The sequence below is a fragment of the Barbus barbus genome (genome assembly GCF_936440315.1).
Source record: "Barbus barbus genome assembly, chromosome: 45".
NCBI lineage: Eukaryota > Metazoa > Chordata > Actinopteri > Cypriniformes > Cyprinidae > Barbus > Barbus barbus.
In genome coordinates this window covers 14587974-14614326 of record NC_136723.1, presented here as the reverse complement: position 1 = coordinate 14614326, position 26353 = coordinate 14587974, and the positions used below count along the sequence as shown (strand labels likewise).

The 26353-nt window shown below is 38.6% G+C and overlaps 2 protein-coding genes across 4 annotated transcripts; one reads left to right on the top strand and one right to left on the bottom strand.

Moving 5' to 3' along the window:
• Positions 1-115: 115 nt before the first annotated feature.
• LOC306863710 (F-box and WD repeat domain-containing 11-B) lies at positions 116-15326 on the top strand. 3 transcript variants are annotated; one of them, XM_079407219.1, is made up of 13 exons: positions 116-193; positions 2368-2427; positions 3795-4035; positions 5703-5889; positions 6109-6199; positions 6590-6727; positions 8697-8815; positions 8967-9216; positions 9849-9967; positions 11776-11886; positions 12542-12620; positions 12985-13149; positions 13229-15326. In XM_079407219.1, the coding sequence occupies exons 1-12, from the start codon at positions 155-157 to the stop codon at positions 13144-13146; spliced, it is 1596 nt and encodes a 531-aa protein (XP_079263345.1). In that variant the 5' UTR covers positions 116-154; the 3' UTR covers positions 13147-13149; positions 13229-15326. The 3 variants fall into 3 exon arrangements, with proteins under 3 accessions (XP_079263345.1, XP_079263347.1, XP_079263346.1); XM_079407221.1 differs by having other exon boundaries at positions 119-193; positions 3816-4035; positions 13229-14886; XM_079407220.1 differs by lacking the exon at positions 116-193 and adding an exon at positions 1885-2231 and having other exon boundaries at positions 13229-14886.
• On the bottom strand, positions 14862-22564 carry LOC306863711 (fibroblast growth factor 18-like). Its single transcript, XM_079407222.1, has 5 exons — positions 21776-22564; positions 20179-20218; positions 19899-20076; positions 18092-18198; positions 14862-16520 (listed from the first exon to the last, which is right to left on the bottom strand). The coding sequence occupies exons 1-5, from the start codon at positions 21805-21807 to the stop codon at positions 16236-16238; spliced, it is 642 nt and encodes a 213-aa protein (XP_079263348.1). The 5' UTR covers positions 21808-22564; the 3' UTR covers positions 14862-16235.
• Positions 22565-26353: the final 3789 nt, after the last annotated feature.

Here is a 26353-nt window from a genome sequence, read left to right as displayed (position 1 = left end):
TCACAACGCGGACTACGCCCATTTGGCGCACGGTTTTTTAACTGCCAGCCAATGGGAGAATTAGACACAAGGCTGCTTTCTCCGCCTCCTTTCGTGACGTGATTGTGTCGCAGGGCGGGGTTTCCATTTTCACTGCGAGTTTCGGGGAACAAACATGGAGCCGGAGATGGAGGACAAAACCTTAGAGCTAATGGTGAGTACTCGGGTGTGCGTCGAAAAACATTTTCTGGTATGTTCTCAAGACTTTAGAGTTTATAAATCCATTGTAGCGGTTATAACAGCAGCCTGGTTGAATATAACCAGCTTGTGGAGTAGATAAGGATCGGCTGAGGAGAGGGAGGAAGGAGGGGTGAGAAGAGAGCGAGCGAGTGAGAGAAATGGCTGGCTCGGCTGACAGGGAGGGCCCTACTATGTATCGCTGGCTCACTTTGTTGTTTTCACGTCTCTCGCCTGTGTCTTTCGCTTGAAACAACAGCTGAGACGTTAGCAGACAGGGCGAAGAGTTGTTTTTGGCGGGGGCTGAGGATATTTATTGCGCTAGTCGCGGAGGCGAAGGAAGGGAAGCTGCCGTGGCATCGTGGTGAGCCCGAGTCTCATCGAGTTTAGCCGGTGCCTTGAGCTTCACTGCGGCGCCTCTGCGCCACTCAATCCTGTCTATAATTTGGTCCCACAGACGACTTGTGGTTCATATAAAGTCTCAGAACACTTAACTTTGTTTTAAAGTGTTTAAAACAATAATTTCTCGTTCACAATAACGCAACGTTTACTTCTCAAGACACATTTTAACTGGACTTTAAAGCTGCGTAATAGGAAGTAAGCGCTCCTGCTGTCAATTTCAGATGACGTTTTTGAGCCGAACAATGAGCGAATACTCAACTAATACAATAACCTTGTTTGGATGAGTAAACATTTGTGTTTTAGTCAAATACAAACGTTAATTGTTGATATGAAAGCAGCATTTATAGCAAGCGGCTAGGTGGCTAACCACATCAAACCATTAACGTTAGCCTACTCGAACCAATTACGATATTTTCTTATTAAACGCAGTAATTTGTTTCACTTTTGTAAACAGTAATTCTATGAAACACTTACAATAAAAAATAATCTGAATTCCTCAAAAGTAGTTTACTACTTAAACATGCAGCTTTTATTATTTTTTTGACGGTATTTGCATATACCGTGCATGTCTCGTTATTAATTTTAAATACAATATTTAAATTCTTAATATAAAACGTTTTTATAGTATCCTTAGAAATAAAAGTTTGACTTTAAATGTGCTCTTAAATAATAAGGCTGTGTCTGAATCAATATCTCTCCTAGTCAATACAATAGCATTATAGAATCAGTTTTGCAGAGTAGATTTGCTTCTTGTTGCCATGGATACTGTGAAAAGGGTAGGAGTGAATGCACTTGAGGTTGTCCACTTGTATCGTGAAGCTTGAGGAAGACATAAATGGCTTTTGCTTGAAGACAAGTCATGTGAATTTGTGTATAGACTGCAGAGACTCCTAATAAATCTACACTTCCTGCTCTGCTGACCTAGAAAGATGGTTTGAAATTAATCCTAGACTTTGTCATCATGTGTCAGACTGGGTTATTATTTTTAACTAAAACCATAGAAACATTTGTTATTTTGGGGAAAAACTTCGGTTATCAAGGCAGTATTTCCCATTTTCATTTAGTTTAACTTGAACTAACAATAACTACCACTAAAACTTAATTAACTTTGTAGACATGTAAGAAAATAATAATAAAAAACACTCATTAAAATTAAATGAAGAAATAATTATATATTAATTAAAAGTCTAATGCTATCTCAGTGCTGCTAAAATAACACTGGCGTCAGTGTCTAGCTTCAATATAACACTGCTTTATTTATTCCAGAGAGCCTAACTTTCTAAAGAGTTTGGCCGATATTCAGTGATTATGGATTAAAGCAGGTGCTGAGTCGTGGATATTAAGAGCAGCGATATGGATGGTATCATCTCTATCGTGGCTGCATTTGGGATGTAAGCATATCCTTGTGGTGGCCTTGGCTAGGGGACAGCTGTTGACACGTTACCCAAATGCCCACACGCCCTGCCCTATCCCACATCTTTGCTGCATGCTGATGGAGAATCTGTCCAATTATTCAGCACACACAGGTCGTAGGCTGTTGCTCAGTCCTTTCATCTCCTTTCCAACAAACAATGCAATGTGATTATGAATGTATGCGAGCAGATGATGAAAGGGTAGGTTATGTATAGAGTTGTTCTGATTCATATTGTGGTCCATCTCTTTGAATTTTTGTTTTAGTTTGATTTAAAGCAGACAATACAGTTGATTTTATAAAAAAATAAAATAATGAATTGTGATTTTCTTCTGCAGAACATCTCTGTCATGGACTCGCAGACTGCAGACCGCTCCCCAAAGATCACAGTGATTAAGGTGAGGTGGATGAGCCGTACCACAGTAAAGTCTGATAAAATAACCAACGGATAGAACAATAAGGAACTATTTAGTAGCCTTTCCCTGAACTATGCAGGATTTTCTGTATTGAAGTACTTTTGACTCAGGGGTTTGTTGTAGGGCATGGCCTAATCTGCATCTGGAAAACCTCAGTGTCCATTTCCGCAGGCTTTTATTTTCTTTCTGTTTTTAGGTGTCCTCTTGCATTTGAGATGTCCTGGATAATTACATTGGCCCCAAAATTATCTGGACACTTACACAACTGTTCAAAAGTTTGGTGTTGGAGAGATTTTGTAATGTTTTTGAAGTCTCTTGTGCTCAGCATGGCTACATTTATTTGATCCAAAAATACAGTAAAGTGGTAATAATGTGAAATTATTACAATTTAATAAAACTTTACACAATATATGCAATTTAATATAGCAATATATTACTCCAGTCTTCAGTGTCACATGATCCTTCAGAAATCATTCTAATATGCTGCTTTGCTGCACAAGAAGCTTTTCTTCTTATCAACGTTGACAATAGTGGTGCTGTTTAATGTTTTTGTGGAAACTGATATATTTTTTTTAAATAAAGTACATTCAGTTAACTCTTTTGTGGCATTATAAATGTACTTGGTGTCATTTTTGATCAATTGAATATGTCCTCCTGAGTGAAAGTATTTATTTCTTCTAAAGAAAATCGTACTGATCCCAAAACTTTGAACAATAATGTAAGACCCTTCAAAATACTTGAATTTCATATGAATCCAAGTGGCATGATATGCAGACATATGATGCTAGATTTCTCCAGGCTAACTTCACATTTTTGGATTTACTTTTAACAAAACCAAATGTATTCTAATGAATTTATGAGATTAGTTCCCCTAAATCTCATACAGATGTTTTAGCAGAGTAACCACACATTAGATCACGATGTTTCTAATTTTTGACTTCCAGAAAATGTCAGAATTTTTATATAAACTTTTCTACAAAGAAACAAAACTCTTGTTTTTACTTGACGTTTGTTTGTGCCAATTTTCTTAAAATGTTTTAAGTGTCACTTAAGTGCTTAAGTATGACTATGTACAGAACATCAAATGAGATGAGTTGTTTGGGATTAATAGCATGAAAATTTCTTGTAGAAACTCCTATTATTGCATGTGAAGACAGGAAGTGTATGTGGCTCTTTTAATAGAAGAGCACCTGCAGCACTGTTCTTTGCTAAGTTAACACATCTGCCTTAAAATATTATGATAGATGTTACTATGTTTCAAATTTTCCCTTTGCCCAATCCTTTCCGATACATTTTTTGTCTCATCTAATATATTTATTTATTTGTTTTTCCTTTTACAATTCTCCCAGCCTACTTTTATCTGTCCTCAGGTGAGTAATGGACCTTTGACAGGCTTTAGGAAGCGGCCGTCAGAGGGAAATTACGAGAAGGAGAAGGACGTGTGCATCCAGCTCTTTGATCAGTGGTCTGAGGCAGACCAGGTGGAGTTTGTGGAACACCTGATCTCACGCATGTGCCATTACCAACACGGCCACATAAACTCCTACCTCAAACCCATGCTCCAAAGGGACTTCATTACGGCACTGCCAGGTAACACACACAGAGTCCTTATTCTGAAAATGCCAAAATATAGCCTTAAGTTTAAAGAGACCATGTTTGTCTTGGCTTGTTTTTATCTCTAAAGTTGAAATCTCAACTTTTTTATCTCACAATTCATTAGTGTATTTTATTCTTATAGGGCCCTATGAAATCCGTTTTATTTTTTTCCCAAATGCTATAATTTTTTTCCAAATTTTGTTTGAATTTTTCTGGACTCCTTTTTAATGGTTAAATAGATTTTTATTCATCAGAACGCATGTCTAATTAAAATCATGAAAAATATACAGTTTAACATCAATTTATTAAAAGTTTAACAAAAATCACAGATTTAGGGCCCTATGAAATTTTATTTTTTATCAAATTCAGTTTATTGTTACCAAATTAAAACATGCAAGACGTATTGTGACTTTTCCTTAAAAATAGTTGAAGTAATTTTCCTGTAGTTTAACAGTAGTAGTAGTAGTAGTAGTATTGCGTATATTACAGAATATTTCTGGCGCAATGCTTTCAAGTTAAACCGAACTTTTATTTTGACGGGTTGGTGTGAATACTTTTAAATTTCTGTGTATATGACGCTAGTTTTACTCAAATGAAACAGTAAAATGATCATGAAGTACTCTCAGAGCAGTTCTAGAGATGTTGTTCATGTATTTATGTCCTCATTTAGTGAGATGGCAGACGCTGAAATCACCACGAGCGTCATGCGCTTCATAAGGTGTAGTAAACAAAATGCGCGTCTGCGTCATTCATTCACACGGAGACACGAACATGCAGGATTCATATTTAATTAGTCTTTTTGCGGTTTAATATTTACAGATATTAGTCCATGTCGCGATTTGGTTGAAGGTTAATGACCTAATTTTGATAAATTCATCCAAACTTGGACAAATTCCGTGAAATACATTTACATTCATTTAGCAGACTCTATCCAAAGCAATTTACAATTGAGGGGATTAAGGAAAGAGAAAGCAAAGTTTCCTTTGTTTAGTTTTGGGATGCTGTCAAATGTTGATGAATTGTCAACATTTGATATTCCGTGTTAAACTGTAAGTTCTGTTTTTATATCTGGATTCCATCCGCGTTTTCCACATCGTGGAAATCATAGGGCCCTATTCTTAGAATAAAATCCCTGTTTGTATTTCATCAAAATATACCATTGACACAACCATTGAAATGTTGTAGCCTGTAAGATATATTTTTTGAAAAATCAATTTTTTTTCAGCAAGGATGCATTAAATTGATCAGAAGTGACTCTGAAGACATTTGTGATGTTGCAAAAAATATCTTTCAAATAAATTAACTTTCTATAACAAAGAATGCTGAAAAATGTATCACAGTTGCCACAAAAATATTAAGCAGCACAATGGTTTTCAACACTGATGATAAAAAAAAACAATGTTTCTCAAGCACCAGATCAGGATATTAGAATGATTAAGTTTTTCATTTTAGCTGACATCAAACCACCTTTTATGCTTTTTGTTTTTAAACCCCTCTTGCATTCTCCAATCTCCATGTTTATCATTAATGTCTACTTTGTACTATCCAGTCCCTTCCTGATACATACATTTTAGTTTCCCTTTTTTTTTTTATTTTTTTTTTTTATTATTATTTAATGTCCTATTTCACTTAAACAAAATCACTCTAAATTTGTCTTCTAGCTCAGGGTCTAGATCATATAGCGGAGAACATCTTGTCCTTCCTGGATGCACGCTCGCTTTGTTCGGCTGAGCTGGTGTGTAAAGAATGGCAGCGTGTGATATCCGAAGGCATGTTGTGGAAGAAGCTGATCGAGAGGATGGTTCGGACAGACCCGCTGTGGAAAGGCCTTTCAGAGAGACACCAGTGGTGAGTCACAGTGCTGATATGACTGTTTACATCCCCCAAACCCCCTCATTTATACATGAGGTTTAACAACAACCTCGTCATTATCTCTCAGTGGTGTAATTCTCCACCAGACGTGCTGGGAACCTCCATTTAGACTGTCTTGTACATCTTATTTGGTCTTGAATTATGAAGATGCTTATGTCAGTTTATCAGGGATGTTTATTGCTGTTTCCTTCACAGGGAAAAATACCTATTCAAGAACCGCACAACAGAAGTTCCTCCAAACTCGTACTACCGCTCTCTTTATCCAAAAATCATTCAGGACATTGAGGTGGGCAAAGCAACCATCGTTCTTTCTCTCTTGTCCTTTTATGAGTGTAGTACGATATTAGATCTTGTCTGCTCATGTCATGTTTTTAAGGAAAGGGAGGTAGTAAGCGTTTGTTCATTTGAATGAGCAGGACCAGTGATTATACCTCAGGGGTAGGTGGCAGGCCTCATGTTACCCAGCTCTTTGTCATCTTCATAGCTGCCCTCTGAGTAATCGGAGTATGCAGCCTTCAGTTATTTTAATACTACTATTTCAAATGTAATGATAAAACGGGCAGCTGTTTTAGTTGATATCAGTGCATAATCAATTTTGATCAAATCAAATAAATTAGTTATGCTTCTTAGCGGTGTAACTAAATTGGTGATATGACGTTGCTGTTCATGTTTCCAGACCATCGAGGCGAACTGGAGGTGCGGCCGACATAACCTGCAGAGGATCCAATGTAGGTCGGAGAACAGTAAAGGTGTTTACTGCCTCCAGTATGATGACGAAAAGATCATCAGCGGTCTACGTGATAACTCCATCAAGGTGCGACCGCGCTCTGCCCGTGTATTTCTACTAACTCCGTGTGGGTTTAGTGAAGTCATTACCAGTAAAAACCACACCATCTGAGTGCATCAATACGCAGGTGTCATTTAAAAACACTAACCACAAGCGTGTTCTCATGAATTACGCTGATGTATTTAATCACATTTAGCAAATGCTTGATTTTTGACCAGTTAGAGGAACAGCTCTTTAAATGGAAACATGCTTGAGTTTTTGATTTACACAATCAAATCTCTCTCCTTCTGTATTATAATACTGAAACTAGAGAGAGGGGATTGAAACAGGTGAGATGATTCAAGTCACACTTTCTAAGGCAAGAATGACTATTGATACTGGTTGTATGTAGGGGAGAGAATTTCAGCAAGTGTATTTCTAGGGATGTGTCAGTTGACAATCAGTAAAAGGTTATTGTTATTAAATGGGTCATGAACCGAGAAATCAAAATTCCCTTGATCTTTTGAGAGATGAGGTCATTGTGCTATTTAAAAAATCCTTTAAGTTTCAGAATAGAACTCAACTTTGTCCTTAGTCTAAAAATAACTTGTATTGAAACCAGTCCGTCATAACGACTGTTTTTGGTTGTGGAATGTGCCACTTTTTCACATGATATTGTGGGTAAACACTGCCTCTGCAGAAGATCAACGTCTGCTTCTACATCACTGCCTTTTGAGCCCCACACACCGATTCGCACATGTAGTGTTTGCGAGAGAGGTGAACACCCAGGTCTACGCAGAAACCAAACAAACTTTATTTTTAATGAAGTGCCAGACTGTGTCAGTAAGAACTTGGTCCTTTTTTTTTATTTTTCACTTCCCTTTTCCATGGATTTGTTTATAAACGAGGCACAATTCGACAGGATTTTCAGAAATCCTGAAACTAAAAGACGATAGTGTGCCGAGTCTGACTATATTGGATCTGATATCGCACCACACGTGTGAGTAAATGGTCTTTATTTTGTGGTCATTATTGCTTTGTCTGCTATTACAGATCATTTGATGTGTACGGAGTATTTATGCGTTTTTAACCTAAAACACAGCAGCATCCATCTGTGAAGCATGTAGGCTGTCAAACATACACAACTGTGAGCCGGTGGGCATTTACTTCCGAGTCTACAATCCGCCACGGCTATTCAGAGAGCGTTCAGATGAGGGGGTTAAAACAGAACAGAAAATAGCCTATTACTTCTAAATTGTTTATTGATGTAAAAATCTTTAACATTATAAGTGGACCTCTCGGAGAACAGTACAAAATAAAAAACAAATGCAGTTTATGACTCCTTTAAATTTATGATGCCTGTAGTCGTGAAAGATTTAAATGGCAAATGTGTTTCTAAATTATTGGGGTCTGTAAGGGGGAAAAATTTACTTTTATTCAGCAAGCATGCATTAAATTGGTCAAAAGTGACAGTAAAGACATTTTTATATCAAAAGGATTTCTGTTAAATTTAACTTTTTTTTTTTTTTATTAAATCTAAACTTCTAGCTGCAAATCAGGGTCATGTGACACTGAGGACTGAAATAATGGCTGGTGAAAATGCCATCACAGGAATAAATTACATTTGTATTCAAATGTACTCGAATAGAACATTTATTTTAAATTGTAATTATTGCACAATATCGCTGTTTATACTGTAGATTTAAAGATTTATTTCAAAAATATTAACATCTTACTGACTGAAAACCTTTAAATAGTAGTGATGATAAACTAATATTTGATTACTTCATTTTTTATTTTATTTAAAGGTATTAGATAAAAATGTTTTACAATTGTAATTGATATTGGCCACAATAATACAAATAGTTATTGACTAAATATTGGTGCATCCCAACTAGAAATGTATATATATTTTTTTTCTTTAATGAGTCTAATCTAGTTAACAGCAGTTTATATTTGACATTGTTAAATTCATTGTGTTTACAATCATAAAAAGACGTTGTGTGTTTGCATTCAGATATGGGATAAACAGACACTGGAGTGTTTGAAGATCCTGACGGGGCACACAGGCTCTGTGCTGTGTCTGCAATACGATGAGAGAGTCATTGTTACCGGCTCCTCTGATTCCACTGTCAGGTCAGATTTCTATCGTTCTCTCGCTCTCTATAAGTCCTCTGTTCATTTTTTTCCAGTTTCCCCCCCGTCACTCCACATGTCTGTTCAGCTGGAATGAATAAGGGACTGATAAAATCAGGTCTGACTTTGCTTGCCTTCTCTTTTTACCCAGAGTGTGGGATGTGAACTCGGGGGAGGTTCTGAACACTCTGATTCACCACAACGAGGCTGTGCTCCACCTGCGATTCTGTAACGGGCTGATGGTCACCTGCTCGAAGGATCGCTCCATTGCTGTGTGGGACATGGCCTCTCCTACAGACATCAGTCTCCGCCGGGTCCTTGTCGGACACAGGGCTGCCGTCAATGTGGTCGACTTTGATGACAAGTACATTGTTTCTGCCTCTGGGGATCGGACCATAAAGGTCAGTGCTCTGATCTCTGAATGACCGTTATCAGCTGTCAATCAAAACACAATGCTTTGTTTTATCTGATTTAAAATGCATCAGGCCCTGTCTTGTCTGAGTGTGTTGTGTTGATACTTGATGAAAATAAGCTGCAGCGTACTAGACTATATTGTCATGCAGCTAGACTTTGACTGGCTTGTTCTGTCCAAAGCACAGAAGTTCCCAGCAGAGGGCAGCAGTGTAATAGTTTCCTAATTCTCTGTAGACTGCAGAAGCGCTATAGTCCTTGCTCTTGCCCAGAGTCCACTTCAGCACTCATGCCGCTCTAGATGCTGGACTCGGAGCATTTGAGATTCCAGAAACAGACAGCCCTGATCCAGCCCACCCATTACTCTGGAAGGGGTGCCAAGTCATTCTGCAGCCCCCACCCTATCAAAACATTCCCCAAATAATGAGGCAGGGCAGTGAGGACTGGTGTGTAGATGTCTGGAGGTGTTTTCGCATGCACACACATGACCTCCTGAGTTTAAATGTACTGGTATTTTATTAAATATGCCTACAGATTATTCTAAGGATAGATGGCAGTGATTTGGAACAGATTTAAAGTATTTGATGTTTAATCCTGTTGTGTGATGTACTGTGTTTTGCAGGTGTGGAGTACAAGCACCTGTGAGTTTGTTCGGACACTAAACGGTCATAAGCGAGGAATTGCCTGCCTGCAGTACAGAGACAGACTTGTGGTCAGCGGCTCCTCAGACAACACCATCAGGTATGTGTGAATTAGTAATCATTCAAGTTTGTTTAATAGTAGTTGAGTGAATCACTCATTTCACCCCATAAAGTACTTTTTTTTTTTTTTTTTTTTTTTACCAGTGTTTAACTTGTTTTGTTTTTTAAATATCACCTTAATGTATTTTAGAATTTTGAAATGTCTTTTATAAACTTTTAAGTGTATACCTTGTATAATTTATTCAGAGGTCGCCATGAAAATAGCCTTGATGCTGACATGGCGTTAAAAAGTGAATAAATACCAGTAAAACATTTTTTGTTTACTCTTATTTATTAATTTTGTTTAAATTATTTTATTTTAATGTAATAAACAGCAGTGAAAAAAATCTGAATGATTCTGAAGGCTAATGTGACACTGATATTAAAATATAATTTAAATTTAGTTTAATAGTTAATGTATTGCATATTACTGTTTTCTGTATTTTTGATAAATTGTGGCCTTTGAGAGAAGTAGGGATGTAACGGTGTGAAAATTTCTTATCACGATTATAGTGACCAAAATTATCACAGTTATCAGTATTATCACGGTATTGTTAAAACGTGTTCAAAAAGTACAGAGACACAAATCACTTCAAGTTTTATATTTAAAAATCAACAAACGGCAAATAAAATGACTTTTTGTTTGCATAATCACTAAAACAATAGCATTACCAATGATGTCCGGATTTTAAATGACAATTTGACTGACAACATGTTCAGATATCTAATGTAAATGTTCAAATAAAGCTTTGAAAAAGTTTCATATAAAGGTAAACATCACATTTCAGCCTTTTAAATAAAGAAGAGTTGTCAAAATTATAATTGATTAATAAATATGTATTTTATCTACTCCATAAATAATTCTAGATAACTTATCTGAATTGTATAAATGTGTCGAATCCACATAAGCTTGTTTTTCATCAACCGGTCACAATTTACAGCAGGCCAAGCAAATTCGGCCTGTTTTTGTCCAGACAGAAACTGCACACGAGCTGAATGTAAATCCACTCTCTGACACTAGGTGGTGCTTTATATGAAAGTTTCCCGTAAACTCAGTGGACAAAACAGTATTGCGATTTAAGAACACTTCCTTTAGGTATTACATGGTGCGAAGATGAAAACAAAATGCCAACGAATCGTTTCTGAAGACAATCAGATCCTTCAGAGGTGCATTTATATAATTGATTCATTCATATATTCACTTGTATAATTCCCTTAGCACTCTTTTAAAACCTCCCAACTTTTCCGCCCTATTTTTACTCAAAACGAAACTCCTCTACTGCTGTGTGCACTTGAGACTGTTACTCAAAACTCTGCTTTATGTTGGACGGTGTTTATTTATCGTGAGTTGTTCAGATCGTGGTAATCGAAGACGGTTTTAATGATAATTAAAATATGAAACGGTAATACTAACTGTGGGGAATTTTATCATGATTTATCGTCAAGCCGGTAATCGTTACATCCCTAGTGAGAAGATGCCTAATTTCTTTTTTTGTATTTATTTGTTTAATTTCGTTAAATCAAATCAACTACAACAAGTGCTACCATGGTCTATGAACTATGTATAATTCTGTTTTGTAATGAACAGTTATGAAAAAAGTAATTTTGAGTTTTATTGGTCTGAAAATAATGTGCAAAAAATCATAAGGGACTTTATTTTCTTCTTGTGACATGTAACCCAATTCTTTGTTTTTCTTGCTGGTATAATTGTTCTTTTTGGGGGTAAGAATGTGACCTGGATTCAGCCAGTTCGTATTCTTTACATGTATGATTTATTTTCTCACAGAATTTGTTAATCTGTTTCTCCAGGCTGTGGGATATCGAGTGTGGAGCTTGCTTGCGGGTTTTGGAAGGGCACGAGGAGCTTGTTCGCTGTATTCGCTTTGATAACAAGCGGATCGTGAGTGGAGCGTATGACGGGTACGTCTGAGTCTGATTAGTTCAAAGTTGAAGGAAGTTTTATTGTCATTTTTTGCATTGCAGTGAAAAATAACAGAATGTGGAAAAACGATTTTTGCAACCGTTTGGCGACAGCCAAATAAGCCTGGGAGGAGAAGTTCTCATAATAAGTCTCAAAAACAAAAAACATTTTTTTAATATATATATATATATATATATGTATATATATATATGTATATGTGCATTTTAAAATGAATCTATTAGCAAAATCCCCCCCCCTTGATCTCCTCACACTGCCATTGCTGAAACGTAGTGTAGTCTGGGGGATTAAATTTAAGGTTTTTTTTTTTTTTTTTTTTTTTTTTTTCTTCTAATGTGAATAATCTCTTTATTCTAACATCTTTAATTGCGGAGTTGCATTTGTCTGCTCCCTGTGCTCCGGTCATTAATCTGATACATGAGCAGTGCACAATACCCACACAGCCGAGGGAGCGGTCACTTTTAATCCCGCAAAACCCACAATTGAATCACAGATTATCTGTAGATTATGTGTAAAATGCGCCTCTAGAGCTGGTTTACAACATAAGAATGAGAGAGGGTATTTTAACCGATGTACCATGGATTTATGACTTTTTTTTCTTTCTAATGTGTTTTAATGTTTTGTGTGTGTGCGCAGTAAAATTAAAGTATGGGACCTACAAGCTGCTCTCGATCCAAGAGCCCCTGCCAGCACTCTGTGTCTACGTACACTAGTGGTGAGTTTCCATCTCCTCGTCTTCCGGCTCTCAAGGTTTTTTTTTTTTTGGTTTTTTTTGGGGTTTTTTTTTAAGGACAAATCTTTAAATGTGTACAAAATGACAAACTTTGCAGCAATAATCTCAAATAAACATCATCTGATTAATTGCTCTGTGACACAAGTTAACCGCTCTGTGTGATCCACTCCTAAGAGTCTCTGATCTGTCACTCATCTCGGTCATGTGTAGTTAATCAGCCCACTGCAATGTCACACATTTATAGCACCATAGTCTTGTGTCATGTCATTCCCAGTCTGGGACTGCTTTTGATTTGCAGCAGTGTTGTCGTGGATGAATTGTTTTAATGTAGTCTGTTTGTGTGCAGGAACATTCTGGCCGAGTGTTCCGGCTCCAGTTCGACGAGTTCCAGATCATCAGCAGTTCCCACGATGACACTATCCTTATCTGGGACTTCCTCAACGTGTCGACCAATGGGCAGACGGAAGGACGATCGCCATCCCGCACGTATACCTATATATCCAGATAGCAGGTAGCGCATGTTTTCAATCTTAAATTCACACGCATCAGATTACGAACTCTAACTTAATATGCGTGTGATCTCTCGACAGGGAAGCTCTGGTGGTGTGCGGAGTGTGTGCGAGTGTGTGTGGGGACTGTTCGGGTGACCCAGTCTCTCTGTGGAAGTGTGCCAGAATCAAAGGTTGAGGAACGCCCCCCCCCCCCCTTCACCCTCCTCTCTCCATCTGTCCGTTTTATTTCTCTCCCTCTTCAGTCGTTTCGAGGGCCGCCCCACGACACAAACCGCGTCAGTTCTCTTTCTCCCTCTCTGCGGAGGAGGCGGAGAAAAAATGGAGAGAGTGATGCCATTAAACGGAGTAACGTGAGGATGGGTGTGGAGCCCCCCCTCACCCCTGCCACCGTGTACAGAGTGACGGCTGCCCCGGCTCCGCCCCCTGGGCCCATGAACTCTGTATCTATCTTTTGTTTGTTTTATTTTTATTGATTCAAACGAAAAAGTTGAAAAACTAAAGGGAGAAGGCAAGGTCTGAGTGCCTTCCTTCTCTCAGGACTGTTCTGCATGAATGAGTGAGCGATGGGACGTGTAATGTGTGCTGGTCAACCCCTCGGTTTCTTTTCCTTTTTTTTTATGTTGGGAAATTGACTTCATATTTTCTTTTCTTGTGAAATCGTATGAATAATTGTAGTTTTTTGCCTCTTCTCCTGATATGTCCCTCCATTTCTCGTTTTTAGCGCTGTCCGTCTCGTTCCCCTTTTCACTGTCTGCTCGTCTAGGTTCTGAATGACCCATAACTGATCTGAATTTAGTTGTAAACAGAATTGTCTCGTCTAAAATGGTGTTGTATATTGAAAAGATTTTTTAAAGAAAAAAGCGTTATTAATTAGAATAAAGTACTTGACTGTGAAGGAGTGTTAAGAACCTTCGCGTGTCGTGTTTTTCGTGTGTGTGTTTGTATGCATGATTCGCCCTTTTGAGATAAAGGGTTTCCGACAGGCCCAGATTTCAGTAACCAAGACCTCCCAAAAATCGCAGGGCCGCTGTTCAAATATTTAAGTTTACCTCCTGCTCCGAATATGTGGAAATTGGCAGTACTGTCATTTTCAACATATTTGATTTCAGCTTTCCTTATGAATGCCACTATGGCAACAGCCACAATACAAGCCCAGTTCAGTGCTTTAGAAATTCAAAATTTTTGAATGCAGAGCAATATTTTAGTTTGAAGTCTCAGGAATCACAGTTTCGTTCTGAGAACTTTAGAATGGAATTCCATTGAAATAAGGCATTAGAATGAATGATAGCAGGCTACTGTTAGATTGCGAGACGTAAGGGTGGATGTGAGAGCAATGGAGACATTATAAAGAGGGAGGATCAAAGTCAGTTTGCAGACGGGGGAGAGAGAGATGACTACTGCCCAATGTGGCTGATCCGGAATGCAGTAGATGACTAGAGTACAGACAAACCCTCAAAAGAGTACTTATGTGTTTAAATCTTCTTGGTTTTGCTCTACAGTTTAGCTTTCTTATTGTTTGGAACTCTTATAATAGTTAAACTAGTTCTAGTCAGTTGTACATGGTTTGTATTTTAGTGTGTGCCTTTTAGGGCTGTAGTTTATACCCTCTGGGTCCACCAGGTGGTGATAAAACAGTGAGAGTTTGGACCCCAAAATACACCAATGTTCAGGGTAAAGGTGTCAAAAGATGAAACCCATTGATCAATGCGTCCACAAAATAAATATTTTAATAACATGAATAGTATCAAAATATTTCATCTCTCAAGATTTCACCAGCCCCAAGTGGCTTTGGGGCAGTAATTTGCAACAGTAACCGCAACATTTAACATTACAACAGTTGCAGGGCTGGAAGCTCTGGGGTCAGTTCAAATAACTCTTGATTTTCACTCTAGAGAGTTAAATGTATCACTCATGTTGTGGCCAGTAATGGATATTTTGTTTTAAAACCACCATGAACATCAGTGCAGATCAGTGTTTGCTCACATACGGTGTCTTTTTTTATGTCCTTTTATTATACTTTCTTTTGTAGATTATGGGGGATTTTATTTGTGGTCAGAATATTTCATTTTACATTGTGCTGCTAAATTATATTTGCACTACCGTTCTAATGTTCAGGGTCATTAAGGTTAGTTTTTTTTAATTGATCAATTCTACTATTAAAGACCAGTCAAATTGTACTTTTGGACTTTCGATTTCGACAAAATATTTTCAACGTTCAAATCAAATTTCTTGAGCAGGAAACCTGCATATTAGAATTTCTCAAAGATCATGTGACACTAAAGACCGGAGGAATGGCTGCTGGAAAGTCAGCTTTGCCATCACCGGAAATAAAGTACATTTTAAAATCTATTAAAACTGAACATTTACTGTAAATTGAAGTTTTCACAATATTACTATTGTTTTTTTCTGTATTTTTGATCAAATGCACTTTTTGGTAAGTCTAAAAAATATTTAAAAATCTTACCCACCCCAAACTTACGAAAGATGGTGTATAACACTCCCATTAAATTACACTTTTTCATTGAATAAATATGAAAGACTGTAGGTGCTCCTGGTGAAATGTGAGGCAAAACCAAAACTACACATTTGCAAGGATGTCAAATAAGATTTTCTTGACAAATACATTCTGAATGACTTTGGTTCTTGTTTACAATCTCATGGCTCTTACAGGCCCAAAGTTGAATTTGATGAATTCACAAAGCATGTCCTTTAATCGCCCTTTTGGTCATAAGCATCCAAGTCGCAAAGTCTCAACTAATGCAGATTATGCCAATCACTTGCCAGTTTTCTAGCCATACAACTTCACGCAAGTAGAGCTCTTTGATAGTGGCACTGGACATTAGAGGGAAATTCTTTGGCCTCTGAAGTGCTTGGTCCCCTTGTTGTCAGGGTTTAGTGACTGGACACTTGCCCAGGAGTCTGGTTATATTTGCATGATTACACAATGTTTAAGCAACCTTGTCCTTTGACTGTGACTTCTACTGAGAGGTCAGTCCTAAAGCCTAACCCACTTGCGTTGTAAGAAAGCGCGTCTCTAGATCCTCAGTAAGATGTGATCTTTGCGCAACAGTCAGTGTTTGTTGCATTACTGCAGCGGTGGTGGAGCGGTGGAGGTCTGCTGGACTCTTTTGCTCCTCTTGCTGACCGTGGTAAAGCTGTTGGGCTGCAGGTCAGGCTGCTCTCCTGGAGGGGAACGTTTCATGAAATGCACGTCTCGCTGGTTGGGTAACGTGTTCGGACCTCTGCGCGGTCGGCCCCTTTTTGTGAAGCCAATGTACCAGCCTACATAGCGCGCTGACATCCAAGCGGTGTAGTTATTCTCAAGCATTATCTCAATGAAAATGCAGCCTCTGTTTACACTGCTGTCTTTCTGCAATGGAAAAGCATATGCATTTTCATTATAAAGAGGCATGTTTAATATACACTCACTGGCCACTTTATTAAGTACAGCTTCTCAATAACGGATCTAATCAGCCAATCACATGGCAGCAACTCAGCGCATTTAGGCATGTAGACATGGTCAAGACAAAGTGCTGAAGTTCAAACCGACCATCAGATTGAGGAGGAAAGGCAATTTAAGTGACTTTAAATGCGAGGTGATTGTTGTTGGTACCACAGTATTTCAGAAACTGCTGATCTACTGGGATTTTCACGCTCCGCCATCTCTAGGGTTTACAGAGAATGGTCTGAAAATGAGAAAATATCCAATGAGTGGCAGATCTGTGGGTGAAAGCCAGACATCAGAGGAGAATGACCAGACTGATTTGAGATGATAGAAATGCAACAGTAATTCAAATAACCACTCACTACAACCAAGCTATGCAGAAGAGCATGTCTGAAAACATAGCATGTTGAACCTTGAAGCAGAAGGGCTACAGGAGCAGAAGAGCACACCGGGTGCCACTTCTGTCAGCTAAGAACAGGAAACTGACAATGCAATTTGCACAGGCTCACCAAAATTGGACAATAGAAGATTGGAAAAAGGTTGCCTGGTCTAACGAGTCTTTATTTCTGCTGCATTATTAAAATGGTAGGGTCAAAATTTGTCGTGAATGACATGAAAGCATGGTTACATCCGGCTTTATATCAATGTCCAGGTTGGTGCTGTAACTGTGTGGGGGGTGTTACCACAATTTGGGCCCCTTAATACCAACCTGGGTAATGTTGCTGCCCATGTCCATCCCTTTATGACCAGTGACCACAGTGTACCATCTTGTGATGGGGCATTTTTGTCTGTTGGAAGTGGCCATGTCTCAAAGTTCAAATCATAACAAACTGGTTTCTTGATCTTTGTTGAATCTATGGCAGTTCTGAAGGCCAAAAAAGGGTCCAACATGGTACTAGCAAGCTGTACATAATAAAGTGGCTGGTTAGTGTAATTAAATCCAGGTTTATCACTATATTTAGCCCATGATCTATACTGATGTTTTTGCTTTTTTTCATTATGAATTCAACAAAGATGTGCATTTTGCACACTGCCAAGTGACTTCAGGTTGTTTAAAATCAGTGTGTGAAATCCTCTTCAGGGCATGAAGGATTTAAAGGATGTTAACCCTACAATATACAATTGGGAAGACGTGGCCTAATGATTAGAGAGTCGGACTCGTAATCCAAAGGTTGCTAGTTTGAGTCTTGGGCCGGCAGGAATTGTAGTTGGGGGGGGGAGTGAATGTCCAGCGCTCTCTCCACCCTCAATACCACGACTGAGGTGCCCTTGAGCAAGGCACCGAACCCCCAACGGCTCCTCGAGTGCCGCAGCATAAATGGCTGCCCACTGCTCCGGGTGTGTGTTCACTGTGTGTGTGTGTTCACTGCTGTGTGTGTGCACTTTGGATGGGTTAAATGCAGAGCACAAATTCCGAGTATGGGTCACCATACTTGGCTGTATGTCACGTCACTTTCACTTTCAATATCAAGTACAGTAATTTCTCAGTAACTCACCTTCCCCACAAGCTTCCCCTTACGGTTCATGCACAAGTAGTAGTTTGTCTCTTTTCCTCTTATTCTCACTTGACTCCCAAAAGTGTCGGCCTCCACCACGAGCTGGGCTTGTGAAGAAACACAAAAATACAAACATACAGGAATATAAATGAACTCAGATGCATAATTGACACTCAAATGCATTAGATTCACTGTCATATAAACTTTACAAAGTTTAGCAAGACAACTATGTTTGGCAGATGATTTTGTTCACTTCAGTTAACAAAGAAGTGTGTTAGTGGTTTTAGATTTAATTACATTTCAATTTAGGATTAAGATATTTATTATATATTACTATACATTTATTTAATATACATTTACATTTATTCAGTTAGCAGAAGCAGTAGCATGATGCTATATATATATATATATATATATATATATATATATATATATATAATAAAATAAAGTTTATATCTATATATTTTATAATTTTACACACACACACACACACACACACACATATATATATATATATATATATACAGTCATGGCCAAAAATATCGGCACCCTTGGTAAATATGATCAAAGACGGCTGTGAAAACTAATCTGCATTGTTAATCCTTTTGATCTTTTATTTTAAAAAATCACAAAAATCTAACCTTTCATTGGAGAATAAGAATTTAAAATGGGGGGGGGGGGGTATCATTATGAAATAAATCTTTTTCTCTAATACACATTGGCCACAATTAATGGCACACTTTTATTCAATAATTTTTGAAACCTCCATTTGCCAGTTTAACAGCTCTAAATTTTCTCCTATAATGCCTGATGAGGTTAGAGAACACCTGAAAAGAGATCAGAGACCAATCCTTCATCCAGAATCTCTCCAGATCCTTCAGATTCACAGCTCCATGTTGGTGCTTCTTCTCTTCAGTTCACCTCACTCATTTTCTACAGGGTTCAGGTCAGAGGACTGGAATGGGCATAGCAGAAGCTTGGTTTTGTGCTCAGTGACCCATTTTTGTGTTGTTTTTGAGGTTTGTGTTTGGATTATTGTCCGGTTGGAAGATCCAAACATGACCCATTATACGATTTCTAACAGAGTCAGTCACTTATTGATTTTTTTTATCTGTTGGTATTTGATAGAATCCATGATGCCATGTGTCTAAACAAGATGTCTAGGACCTCCAGCAGAAATATAGGCCCACAACATCACAAATACAGCAGTATATTTCATTGTACACATGGGGTACTTTTTAGCCCTGTGTTCACCAAACCCATCTTGAGTGTTTGCTGCTAAAAAAGCTAATTTTTTAGTTACATCTGACCATAGAAGCCAGTCCCATTTGAAGTTCCAGTCATGTCTGATAACTGAATATGCTGGAGATTGTTTTTGGATGAGCTAGGAGAATTTTTATTGAAACCCTCCTGAACAACATGTAGTGATGTAGGTGCTGTTTGACAATTTTTTTTTTCAGATTAATTTTCACAGCCGCCTTTGATCATATTTACCAAAGGTGCCGATATTTTTTGCTATGACTGTATATATAACTAATTACAATATATTAAATTAATAATTACTGAATAATATTATTTTTGTGTATATTAAGTGTTTTTCTTATAAATTATCAAATAATTAATATAAATAATATTTTAATAATATTTACATTTTAGTAATTACAATAATTAAACATAGTAAATATATGATCACACACACACACACACTTTATTACATAGATAAATAGATAGAATTCTTATGAATTATTCAGTCAGTCATTTACTTTAATGTGTACAGGTAAACTGACACATTCAGATTATTCCTTACCATATTTATCCCCATCCTCTCCCAAGGCAGTGATTTTCTTGCCGAGCACCTGGACGTGTTTTCCGCTGGTCCGACTGTATAGTTGGTAAACCCGATGGTGTTTCCGGCTCAGGCCGTCCCGCACCCCTGTCTGATTCTCTACGTGTACTCCAAAGTTAACATTTTCTACCGCTAACACCTGCACAAACACAGGAGTCAGTCACAAATCACTTTCATTGATTTATGAACTATCAATTGATATATGGTTTTATTATCGGTAACACATGCAGACTGTAAGCACCTGTAATGGGCTGTAGAACAGTAACACGACCTGGAAGCATCTGGCCAAAGAGAAATAGAGAAGATACATGTGATTGTGGGACATTTGCATTTGCTCTAGTGGCTTTTCTAACTTATGAAGGGGAGGTTGGATGTCACACTTTTTTATTTTTAGTTGAATATCTCTGTTGCATCAGATGTGAAGACAAGCCAATTAGGTGCAAATGAAAGCTTAAGTCCTTAGATAAAATAGGGACTCAGTATTACAAAATATTTCCCTTTTTTAAATTCATGATATTATTTTAGGGTTGGTTGGTATAGTGTTAAAAGACTACAGTTATAAGAAGGATGCAACATGAAAAAAAAGATGAAAATGTTTATTTTAACCCAAACTAGCACCACATGTGAGTGTCTGCATTTATTTAAAGATCAGTGTTCAAATATGCTATGAATTGTTAATAATACTTTATACATATGCCAACCGGCCTCACTCACTCTCTTTTCCTAAATGATGTCATCCAGGAATCATAATGTATCACAGCCTTCCAAATCTACCAAAACATAATCGCTTCCCATTTTTATTAACCAACATTCATATGTTTCACATCTTTCTCTAATTATTTTTACCTAGTGGGGTTAAGTGCGTTTTGTTTTAACATAAAAATTTCAAATGTTGTCCTCACCTCAACAGGTTTAAATCTATTACTATGGATCAGGAGGGCAAATACTCAGAAGTGACCACCTGAATATGACCTATGAATGAACCCTGATCCAACCAACTCCGGTCACTTCTATTTTATGACACTTCTTGGTGAACAAAATATTACTACTGATTTTGATATATGGGTAAACTGTGCTCAATTTCTGTGTGGATTAAGAGCATTAAAATAAATACATGAGCATGCTGTCAATTTCTAAATTGACAGTAAAAATATTTTAAAAAAAGCAATGTAACAGTCTGAAGAACATACAAAGGAATAAATAATATAAATCTGGCATAAGTAGTGGTATAATGTTATGATATTATATATCATCTGGCCACATAATTGAAATCACTGTGGTCTCACTAAAATGAAGGAAGCCATTTTGTTGTTAAGTGTCAAGAAAACCATAAAAACATAAAGACCATAAAACCATAAAGAGGTGACCCTTTAAGCCCTCATGATTGTGTACCAGGAGTAGTAGGTTAAAAACAACAATGACAACAACAAAAACACATTTTAACTTTAAAAATAATAGTTTTGCAAAATGTATTGCAAAAAAATATTCTTGGTAGTTTTAATTTATGGTAGGCTAATTTAATTTATATTTAGCTATGTTTTAATTTAATTTATGACATCCTTATTTGTCATTGACCAACACAGGACTTGTACTACAGTCTAAGCAGATTTCAGACCTAGAAAGTCTCATCATGAGTGTGCATGCTGCTGTTATCTGAGGAGACACTGGGTGGGATGTGTTATTATGAGAACACAGCATCTGCTGAGGCTATCGTCTGACCCAGAGATGGGAAACACAACAAATGCTCAGGCTGGACAAAACGGTGGACCCATCAGTAGATGGAGACTCGCTACAATACAGCCTTCAACTCAAACTGAATAATTACACGTGAAACTTACAGCACGACAGCAGAGGACAGGATGGACTGCATCGCTCCAGCGCTTCTATCACCCCGGACAGTGAGATCTTTGAGGCGATGGTTTTAAAAACTGGAGCCAAAACCGGACACAGACCCAGGTGAGCATCTGAGCGCGTGTTGGAGGATTGTTCAGAGAGAGTCTTCTCGCAAGCAAACCTGTTCAGATGTATGCTGAAGAACGACAGGTGAAAAACAGGTCATCCTCCTGTGTGACCCCAGACTCCACATGACACACTGACAATGGATGGATATTAAAAAGCTTCCCAGTGTTCCTTCCTGCAATATCCTCAAGAACGGTGCTGTCTTCACACAAAAACGCAGAATTCAGGGGTCCTCCTGCCCTTTAAGAAGTCTTTGCTAGATTTTCTCCTTTTCCAGGCTTCTTTTGTTTGGCTGTGGGGTGGAAAGGACCCCTCTCTCGCCACAGGACAGTGCGTTTGCTGAATGAGAAGGAAGCGCAGCTGAAGTGGAACGGAGATGGGCGGGGTGCGCGCAGGGGCAGGGATGATGATGGGACGATGTTTCTAGCTCACTTATCATCACCAAGGTGGGGCGATGGAAGAGCGCTTCGACCGTCCAGCAATAACCGAATTCAAAACTTTCAGCACTTTGAACTGCTTACATAAACCGAGTGACCTTTTATTAAGCGGAAAGCGTTCGGGAAAGTCTGGACGTCCCGCTTAAAGGTGCGTCCAGTTTTGCGATGTAAACCGTTAAACAGTGTTTTGAGAAATGCCACGTGCGATAAGATTCAAGTCCTGTCAGTTTTGCAGAAAAAAACAAGCGGTTTTAATCTACATGGAGCGGGGCGCCCCCTCACGGTGGGCGCCATGTTAACATCACATCGCCGTGTCATTCAACTGGCCTAGTTCCTTCCTACTAATAATACAGCTTAATTAATGCATTTTTTAGGCGTTTTGCATAAAAGTCCATTTAAACAAAACAGAGAAAACCAAACATACAGAAATCCTCCAGATATAACCAGCAGCCTCTAATGGAGTGACACAACAAACAACCCACAAATAGCTACCACCATAAAAATCTGTCGTGATTCAATCGAGAATATTCATTATACAGATATGTGTAGTGTAAGGTAGAGAAAAACAAATGAACTAATAAAATGATAAAGATAAACAAACAAGCAACAGTGCATCCACACCAAGAGGGGTCAGTATAAAGTGTAAAACTATCTTGTACTAGCTAAACCTAAACAAACACTTACTTACTGCATCCCTTAGAAGTTAGATTTTTGTTAAACCTAAAAGGGGTACTGAGCAATATTAGGCCATATTTAAACACTTCAAAATAGAAGAGAGGGTGTGAGAGAGGTATGTAAGCAACAAGTCGTTCCAAAATGAACATTTCACAGGGATTTCAGAAACACCGCCCGTTTTCCCCCTCCTCTGACCACGATAGAACCGCAGACACCCGGGTCAGCCAACAAGCGCCAGCACTGCATGCTCCTCCATCCCCCTTTTCTCGCCCCAGCACCCCTGTGCCCCATCCAGGAGGAGCAATAGATGTGTGCGAGTGAAGGAGAGAGATGTAAATTAGTGGGTAGCTAGACAGGTCACGGCCTGCTTGGCAGTTTTGAACATCCTAAATGAGTCGTGTCACATTTCCAAAATACTATAACTCATTCCCTCTCACCTTAAAAATCCTGTAATTTCCAGAGACAACAAACATTTTTGATTAGTGTAATGGTTTGATATTTCAGCTCCTCTGGAGAGCATTGAGCAATTAGCAGGTCATAATGATCTGATATTCAACGTATACACTCCCGGTTGTGCGAACAGCTATATTAGACTGAGTTAGGAAGCCTGGTTGACTGGATCACACTCCCTGTTGTGATTGTATAACCTTTTGTACCAGCATTTCTCTGCTCTTTGTCTTTCAGTGTCTGGACTTCAGGCCCTCCACCCAGATTGAATTTTTAGATGAAGTCCAGAGATCTTCATGTGAAAGGTATCACATGCGCATTCTCTCAGAACTCTCTGAATTTCAATATTCTGTTTTCTTGAAGGAAAAGTTATGCTGATTACCACAAAAATGATTTCAACTCCCTTGTTTTCTTAAAAAAAAAAAAAATCAAGGTTACAGTGCTTTAAATCCTTCATAAATTGAGCATAATTACATCCATTGTTAGGCAATTACAATGGAAGCAAATGGGGATAATTTTTGGAGGATTTAAATGCAGAAATGTGACACTTAAGAGTGGACCTTCATGCTAATATTTTTTCTTCATTAAATTTGTTTGTTTCCATATGAATCACATCATATGAATTTATACAAAATTGCTACCAAATTTGTTGATAGACAAACAGTTCACGATAGCCATCGACTTCCATAGTATGGAAGAAACTTATATGGCAGCCATTGGCTACCGTCAACTGTTTGGTTGTGTTTATGGGGGGCGGTGAACTGTCAGTCCCAGAAAAGTTTTCTCATGAGATCAGACTGGATTGATCCCATTCACTTCCATTGTAAGTGCCTCACTGTAGAGTTTTAAAATTTGTTCTAAATTTAAAAGAATAGCACTTCACACCACAACCATAATGTCACAGGGTAACAATCTCACTGGAATCAGTTTCACAACAATTTTCTTCCAGCTGATAAACAATTAAAACATTGACAGCCAATCAGAATCCATCCTGCTTTAAAGAGCTCAAGTTTAGGCAGGTGGCATAACTGCATAGGCTTAGAATAAACATAATGTTAAAGTACGTTTGTGTTGACGTTATCATTATTGCTATCTTTATAGTTATCATTCTTGGTGTGAACAGGCCTTTAGACAGTGGAAATGAATTCTTATGGAAATCAACATTACGCCACAACTGCTGTAGACTGAGCATATGATTCACACTTATGAATATCAATATTTAAAATCAAAGCCTCTGTCAAAGCTTTGCCTGGTTTGAAAGTGTTCTCAGTCCAGAACCGAGCATAGTTCATCTATTCTCTCAATGGAGTTGCCCCCCCCCCCCCCAAGCTCTCTCTCTCTCTCTCTCTCTCTCTCTCTCTCTTTATCCTCCGCTCATTTCTCATTTTCAATTCTACCAGTTTCAGACAAAATAGGAGTTTCTGCTTCTTCTGTTCATCTCCCTCTGTCTCGTTCTTTCTCTTCCTTTTGGCCCATCTTCCATCTTTCCAGACTTTGAAGGGAGTTCAGACTTCTAATATAAGACAGGTCCCTACCACAACAAAGGAGTCAGCTTTGAGTTTGAATAAACACTTTCTCTCCTTTTTCTGCCGGTCTGTAGCCTTCCCCACTCCCATTTTTCCTTTTCTGTGTTATTTCTCTCTTGGCCCGTGCTGAAGTATGAGCACTTGTTATGCGTTCTCCATGGTAGCCTTTCTTCTGGAATACATTAGCAGGCCGGGGAGGAAGGGGAAGCGGCGGCAAACCGAAGTCGGCAGAGGGAGACGAAGGTGTAAAAGGGAGTGAAGTGTGAAAAGAAAAAGGGCTAGAGCGATGGAAAAAGGAAGCGAGGAGCTGAATAATGGGGGAAAAGGAGGATCGTGGAATGACAGAGAAGGAAAAAGGTCACTGTAGGTAACAGAAACACACGCTGTTTGGCTCGCAGCCGTTTTTTTCTTTTGAAACTCAGCTGTGATGGATGTCATCATGCTGGCGATAGCGCCCAAAACGCCTTCCAAAATGCCTCGCTTGTTTTAAGCACTTTCACAAGCCCTCTTTTCAGCTTCCCCATGCCCTTACATATGCCGCATTGTCATCTCTGGACTCTTTCCTCATTCTACGGCTTATTAACCCACACTCGGTCACTTCCCAGCTCGCATTTGCAATGTATAACATCATGAGCTGTCATCACTCCGCTCCCCTTCCTTCCCTCCCTCCTTTCTGGCTGGGTTAAAACCACAGGTCTCTTCTCTCTGTGCTCTGGCGAGAGCACATGACCGCAGCCACTGAACTGCAAGTACGTAAATGGACATTCTCTACCTCCTTTCTGCAGAGTGGGAATGAATTTGTTTTAGTGTGCCGGCCACAGGGCTTTTGTAACCACACAGACACATGCTCATGTAGATGCACTTTTTACATGTATGTGTATGCGAGTTTTGGTTAAAAGAGAATCGTATTGTCGAGTTATGTACTTCCAGCTTCTAATTAATCCAATCTGCCTGCAATAAGTCGACGTAAACGACATTAGCGCTGCCTAAAACAACTCGCCGATTCCAAATTTCTGTAAGTAGCTAGAGGAAAAAGAATGTGTGTGCGTTTGAATTGCTAATAGGTAGAACGGTTCCTTTGAGCTTTGTGGAAAAAGTGTTTAACATTCAGGCAGGGCCGTCCTCACAGACCGCCCGAATTCCTTAAATCTGTCAGCCGTGCTAGCCAGCTGTCACTCACCTCTAATTTGCTACAACATCATTGACCTTAGGGCTTCTGGCAAATAAACACACATATACGCTGACAAAAAAAGAAAAGAAAAGAAAAAATCTGATCTTGTGAGGAGCAGTTTTTGTGCTTTTTCTGATGCTGGAATGTTGGGTTGCATTATCGTCAAGTTTTGCAAGAGCTGTGCGGCTGCCAGGTGCCTTA